General features: G+C 43.1%; 1 protein-coding gene across 7 annotated transcripts in view; it reads left to right on the top strand.

The window, feature by feature from the left end:
- The window catches only part of LOC131886881 (transcription factor mef2A-like), a 57,210-nt gene extending 52,575 nt beyond the window's left edge, over positions 1-4,635 (top strand). For 2 of the 7 annotated variants that reach the window (XM_059235327.1, XM_059235326.1), the window contains exon 4: positions 1,587-4,635. In XM_059235327.1, coding sequence (XP_059091310.1) covers positions 1,587-2,042 — 456 coding nt within the window. In that variant the 3' untranslated portion in view covers positions 2,043-4,635. Of the gene's footprint in view, positions 1-499 lie in introns of all 7 variants that reach the window. The other 5 variants (XM_059235323.1, XM_059235322.1, XM_059235325.1 and 2 more) reach the window with 4 other exon arrangements.
- Positions 4,636-7,297: the final 2,662 nt, after the last annotated feature.

Below are 7,297 nucleotides of genomic sequence, written 5' to 3'. Positions count from 1 at the left end.
TGGTCTCAAACAATTGAGCAATTAAGTAACATCAACCCTAAGATGTTAATCTATATCTGTCAAATTTGAGGAAAAACTTTACCTATGTCACAAAAAATAAGCCACTTGAAAATTTAATAATAGCAATTGGTATCCCATCCATTAGCTTAAGCTTTCAATATTTCCCGGAGGATTCTTGAGGCCATTTTGATTACTAAAAAGTTGTCCTTCCCAAGCAGTGAGAGAGGCCATTGTGCTTTGTGATTTGGGTTTAGAAAGAACTCCACAAGCAAACAAGAGTCCCAAGCAATAAGACCCAAGGGCTTAGGTTGTTTCCTGTTTTTCCTCGGTCTACTCATGAGACATTCAAATGACAATTGATTTGGGCGTCCACACTTCTGCCACCCATTTCAGGCCACCTTCGGCACATCAAGAGCTGTAAATGATAGGCGAAAGTAGGAAATATTGTTAAAAACCAGCGAACCTGACCATTTCCCGTTTATCTTATGCCCTCATGCAGGAAACCAAGCGTCCTTCCAAGGAAATGCAGGTGTCGATTGCTGGTCAATTGGGGTTGCAAGCCACCACAGTTGGGAATTTCTTTATGAACGCCAGACGAAGGCTGAACGATAAGGCGTTCAACGATGAGATTGACGAGGATGATGAAGGGGACGGTGATATTATGATACCAACTGACTCTCAAGATGACGAAGAGGCATTGCCAGACCTCGCTCACAATATGAACGATAATAACAATAGTAACTCTAATGCCAGCTCTTGTGATTTGGTCATGTCCTCGACCTCCATCCGAGTCCGAACAAGAATGGAACGGCTCGGACGGGGCATCTGCAACAGCGATGGAACGGGTCTTCCAGTGGAAAGAGATGCGACCAACAAGTCTTATAGTGATTGCTTCTCAGAGCAACAGATCCTCGATGAACTGGAAGAGCAACAGCACCAGCATCATCATCATCATCATCAGCATCATCAGCATCAACAACAACAACAACAACAACTGGACATGTCGAATGAGCTTCATAACCATCTTCAATCACCCTCTCAAACTCTGTTACATCATACTCACCAACATCCACACAATTTACAACTATTGCAACAGCAACAGACCAAACATCCACCAGACCTGCACCTTCAACAGGGACAAGAAAATCAACAGCAGCAGCAACAGCAACAACAGCAACAACTCTTAGATTTAAGCAACATGTCAGCTCTAGGAGCAATGGAAACGGTGATCTTGTCTACTGAAGATGCCTCCTCAGGTAGCAACTTAAGTCACGCCAATCTTGTGACGGTGGCCAATCTGAGCAATCCCATTGGAAGTCAACTGAACTCCTCCTTATTTCACGGCCATCTCTCTGTTCGTTCCTTGACCTCACAGGTGGAACCCTTGCAAACATCCTCCCATACATACACAAACCTTTAGAACTGACTGCCTGACCGCCCAATCAACCTTGGGTTGATGTCAGTCTGCTTTTCTCATCCTTGATCAGAATCTTTCTCTTGCGTCAGATGAAGCAAAATAGTTGACTATAAAAGTATATGTTGTTCACAATTTCTCTCTCTTCTTCTATGTCCAACAACTCGTGTAGGAAACCAAGCGACCCTCCAAAGAAATGCAAGTGACAATTGCCCGCAAATTGGTTCTGGACCCCTCTACCGTTTCCAACTTTTTTATGAATGCTCGCCGGCGTTCCGTGGACAAGTGGAGGGATGAGAATGACATCTTCTCTGGGGGCGAAGACGACGAAGACGAGGAGGGGGAAGAGATCATGAGTGCCGACGACGACAACTCTCTGAGCGAGCCCGTTCATCACCAATTTCATCCGGACATGAACCTTCCGGGAGCAAACTCTTATGCTCAGCCTACAGCCGTCCAATCTCAAGCACAAACTGTGACATTGGCTCGATTTTCGGCCGATGGGCAGGTCAGGGCCAGCCAAGCATTGCTGGTCACGGGCCCCGCTGCAGTGGTCCAGCATCTTCAACAACAACCTCTCGGTGCCTTGTCGTCATTGGAGACATCGTCCGCTTTGGACGGGTTGTGACGATCTCGTCGAATACCAACGATTTCCAAGACAGCGGAAATTGGAGAGGACCGACTTCGGATGAATGCAACAACTGCCAAGGGGTACACTGATCCTTGTAGCGATACCCGAAGGCCTGGAGGCTCCGTTTTGAATGTCAGCCAAGCTTATGGGCATACTATACTCTCGAGTTCTTTCCACCCATCTTTGGTGGCTTCTTCTCTGCCTCAAGTACTTGCTCCCGCTTCATCATCAAATGTGACACGAACCTCGACATCCCCTTCAACTTACTCTTCCTCCTTGTCTTCGAGTTTTCTTCTTCCTGCCATTGACAATAACTACCTGTCCCAAGATCAAAGACCTCCATTCGATTTGGAGGATCCGAAGCTTTGGGCAAAATCTTTGGAAAAGACGAATCCCCACCTTAAGAAATGGAAACCAGACAAAAGCCGATCTTTGCCAGTGATCGTTTCATCAATGGGTTCTTCCAATCTCAACCCTCCACAAAGTCCACCCACGGATCTTGGTAGCGAGTTTGTGGCGCTGAACCTCACCATGGGAACTCCTTTTCTCAGCATCCTCAACCGTCTATAGAGGGCCTTTAGTCTTTTCATAACATTGTGACCCGATCGACCCTAATGCCTACCGATTTCATGCAGCCAAAAAAGCCGCCTGAATGAAGCAAAAAAGATGCTGGCTTAGGGACATGTGAAAGGGATATGGTAGTTTGTCCTCCAACCACTGAACTTGGCCAGCATTATTTCTTTAGGTAGAAAGCCTCCCGGTCTCGTTGAGCACTTCGTTCCGAGTCATTTCAGTGAGCTATTGCCCCTCCCTCTAAAAAGTTCGGTAATATCATCTTGTCAATGCAAGAAAAACGCAATTATCCAAAAAACGCAGCTAGTCAAACACTCATCCCATCTGGTCATCATCGAAAACTTGGCAATTCAATTCCATTGTCTGTAAAACCAGAAAGAGATTTCGTGAATGAAATTTAAATGCCGTAACCCCTTTTCTTCGTTCCAATGAAATTTACGACTTTGACGCCTGACCAGATATTGACCAGGTATTGTGAGGGCTCAGGCCCCTCACTCGACCCGTTAAAACTTAAAATCTTAAGCCAAATGTATCCATTCACCTGTTGAGCAGCTTGAGCTACCCAATCCAAAATAGAGTTATTGCCGGCGCTTTGTGTGATAGCAGAGATGCTCCTGCAAGGCCTAAGAACTTGAACCTGGTACACTCATTCATTCTCAATTCACCGGAAGCAAAACACCTGTGGCAAAATCCATACGACTTGAACCTTTTAATTCAAGCCAACTACAACTCAGTCTAGTCGTTTTCAATTTATAGCAATCTCAACTCAACGGCAGTAACTTATCTTCATGTCTGAATATATTTGAAGATGTTCTCATTTCCCGATTCTAGTCAAGAACTCACCCAAACGATTGTCGACGTTGATTTGTCATTTCAGTCATCAAACTCCTGGAAGCTTTCGAACCACCGTCAACAACAACATGGAACAAAGAACATCGTGTTTTAGTAATCGTACGCCCCCTCTTTGGGTTTCCTCAGAGCCGTTACAATGTGTGTTTATCCCCAAGCATCCTTCTATTTTCAACTCAGATCTAGTCTGTTATCCCATTACCGTGAAATTAGAAATGGCATTGAATTACGTATGTACGCAGACCAAGACAGCAGCAGCGATTGTATCTTGAATTTATGGATCAATTGCTTGCTCTGCATATTCAATATCCATCAACCAAGATAAGACCGACGACCTGTTTGGCACTATTCAAGGTTCTCTGCTCCACTCCGATCCCTCTGATCGTCCTGTATAGACCAATATTCTTCTCTTGGCAATCCGTCCGATTCCGGAGGAAACGTCGAACAATTCATTGCATTCCCCTATCTGTAGCTAGTCCAAGTCAATTCGTTTAAAGCTAGCGTCCAATTTGCTGGTGTCTTTGGCAAAATTGAATAGGCCCCATTCTGGATTAGAAGCTTATCGTAACGAAATATTGACTCTACCACACTCACGCCCTTCTAAGATATAAATCCACCTCCGAACCCACCCTCCCCATTTTCAAATTTGCCCATCTTTTCGTCGAGATCACAATGATGTGCAAAAACAACGATATCATTATTAAGATAATAATGCGTCGGTTCTGATCATGATTAGTTGTTATAAATCATCTCTATTGATAGTACGTGGTACAAAATAAACTAGTGTTTCAGTGCTATGAATGCAATAATAAAAAAATGCCCATGATTGATGTCATACATTGGATCTCATATTTTTGTTGTAGGTCACTCCCCTTTTCTGAAATTTCCTCTCGAATTAAGGCGGTCAAAGTTCCAGGCCAGACTAGAGCTGTGCATCGGATACGACAGGGTCTCCGCATCCGATCCGAAGTGATTTTTTGCAATCCGAATCTGAATCCTAGATTTTTTCCCAATCCGACCGAATCTGAATCCGAATTTTTCTGTTCAATCTGAATCCGAATCCGAGAGCTCTGCCCAATTCGAACAAATCCGATGCTTTTCTCGGATCCGAATCTGAATCCGAATCCGAGATATATTTGCTTAAACCGACTCTAATCCGAAATATTCTGCAAAATCTGATTTGTTCACCCATTCGACTTTAAAAGAACTCAATTAACTTTAACTAAATGTGCTTACCCATTCGACTTTAAAAGAACTCAATTAACTTTAACTAAATGTGCTTTTTGCCATTTGAATGTTTTAGAATGATGAGATTGAGTGGAGTTGCTTTAGTCAAAATATCATTTTCCCTTAGCAATGATGTCACTTTTTGTAACACTAATATTTTTTTGCGGACTTCCTTACCGCTACTGGGATTGGAATCTCAGCAGTTCAAGACGAGAAATTTATTCATATTACTTAACTTTTATGTACATATTATTTGATAAACCAACGAATTAGAGTTGGCTGATCTGGCGAAATTTCATTCCATTCAGTGCCATGTTACTCGCAGCAACCCAAGAGTAGATTTGGTCTAGGACCTCTGCCAGACAACCGGAATCCTGGCCATTCACACCAACTACCAATTTTGTATCATCAGCATAAGAAGAGATACTGACATTACTACTACCAAGCTTCTGAAGCGGAGCAATGAAGATGATGAAAAGGAGAGGACCCAAAATGGAGCCCTGAGGGACACCCGACCTGACATCATGTACGTCACTAAGGGATCCCTCAACCTTAACTAATTGTTTCCTACCACAAATGAAACTGCTTAGCCAATTGAGAACCTTGCCTTGGATCCCAATCTCATGGAGCCTATTAACTAAAAGGCCATGATCTACCTTGTCAAAGGCCTTGGCAAAGTCGAGATATACTACATCGACTGATTCATGGCTCTCCAGTCCCTCAATAACCTGCTCTATATGCTCAATCAGTTGGGTAACCGTGCTAAAATGTGCTCGGAACCAGTGCTGGCTAGGAGGAAGGACTTCATGAATATCAAGAAATTCAACAAGTTTGAACTTCACGATCTTCTCAAACACCTTCGCAATATTCGAAGTGAGAGAAATCGGCCTATAGTTACTGGGGAGTGACTTATCGCCCCCTTTGGAAATTGGAACAAGATGAGCTAGCTTCAGAGAAGAGGGAAACTTGCGTTGCATCTTGGACCAGGGCATCAAGTAAAAGAAAACAGGAGCAAGAATCTGTGAGCATCTCATCAGAAACTGAGATGAGACTCTCGAGCTCCCCTGGCCCTGATGGAGTGACAAGTCCCTGATGGCCTCTAAAGCATCCTGATCTGTGACTACAAGATCATCTAAATGCTCAACTTGATGAGTTTGTTGGGATTGGCAAGGCTTGTCAATATGTAAAGATGGTCGAAAGTTTTGACAGGTTGGGTTGGGTATTTTCGGTTACTGTTCTGCCTGGTCATCTTGTCTTGTCGGTGTTTTTGCGCACGTCCATTAGTGAGAGGGTGAGTTATATTTGCTGGATCAATACTCGCATTCAGTACACAGGGCCCCATGAAATCAGGTCCCATTTTGAATTTTGTTAGTATTTTCCGTGTTTTTTTCCACGAACGGGATTTTACTATGAAACCAGGGGTGTTATTGTCTTGACAAGTCTGTATTAGCAGTAAATCCACCATAGATTAGAAAAGTATTCGAAGTGATTTAGGGCTTGTGACTTACTATGGAGGCCAAAAGGCAGAGTGTAGTGGGTCAACTCCCCTCAAGGACAACAGGTTTGAATGTAACGAACCGTTATCAAATCTTTTCAAGTGTTAAAAGAAACATCAAAGGTGGTAAAAAGGTATAAAAGAGGATGAAAGGGTGAAACTTGAGACACTACAATAAGGTGCGCTTTATTCAAGATGAAGTTGGTGAACAAGTGGTTTAATAACCAGTTTTTCTTGCTCGACCACCACTAGTGTTGGTTGTGTGACAGTGACTAAGGAACAAAAAGTCAGCTTCTCTCTCCATGCAATTGCCCTACAAATTGTTTTTCTGCACATTTACCATGTTTCAATCATTTACAGGAGAGGTGAATTATTGGCATTTTCCTTTGTCGGATCTTAGGTCCTTGTGTAGGAGGATTGAGCCGCATACGAGAGACATATACAGACATAGCGTCAACCAAAAGCATTTTGCATCAGGTTGTATAGGTCCTATTAGTTCCCCAATAGTAGGTGTGATAAGCACCTAGACGTTTGTTTCAAAAACGTTGAAACCGTTGCATTTCGATTTGGTTAGCAAGATCACAAGGTGCGATGGATGTATGGATGCAAGCGCAAACGTTTCCATAGAGTTTTGTTGTTTGATTTGTTCGTAAGTTTTATCAGGGAGCACCACCTGAAGATTATCACTTGGGTCCTACTCATATGAGTGTGGATCTAGCCCGTGTAGGTGTTGAAATCCAGGAGAACAAATGAAAAAACAGCAACCCTATATACCCACAAACGACGATTGACGATCCTACAACTTGAATGTTGTTGCTCGATCGCCATGGTCGCTCAGTTATGCCGCTTTGGGTGCATTAAGGTAAAAAACGAGTTGTCACAATTTTGACTGAGCCAGAAATGTGGCAGAGAATAAATCATTTTCAACCAATGGTGATCAAAATATTATGGATTTAATTTACATTTCCAGGCAATGTACCTATCAAATAACTTATGTTCACTTGTTTTCATTTGCCGCTTAAAAGTATATCTTGGGAGATGTTGCAAATGGCAGGCCNAGCATTCCGCACCACAAGACGTCATCTCTGGGTGATGCAATATTGATAAT

Source organism: Tigriopus californicus, chromosome 9 (genome assembly GCF_007210705.1).
Source record: "Tigriopus californicus strain San Diego chromosome 9, Tcal_SD_v2.1, whole genome shotgun sequence".
Lineage (NCBI taxonomy): Eukaryota > Metazoa > Arthropoda > Copepoda > Harpacticoida > Harpacticidae > Tigriopus > Tigriopus californicus.
Note: the sequence above shows the minus strand (reverse complement) of the source record. Positions and strands in the feature narration are given on the sequence as shown.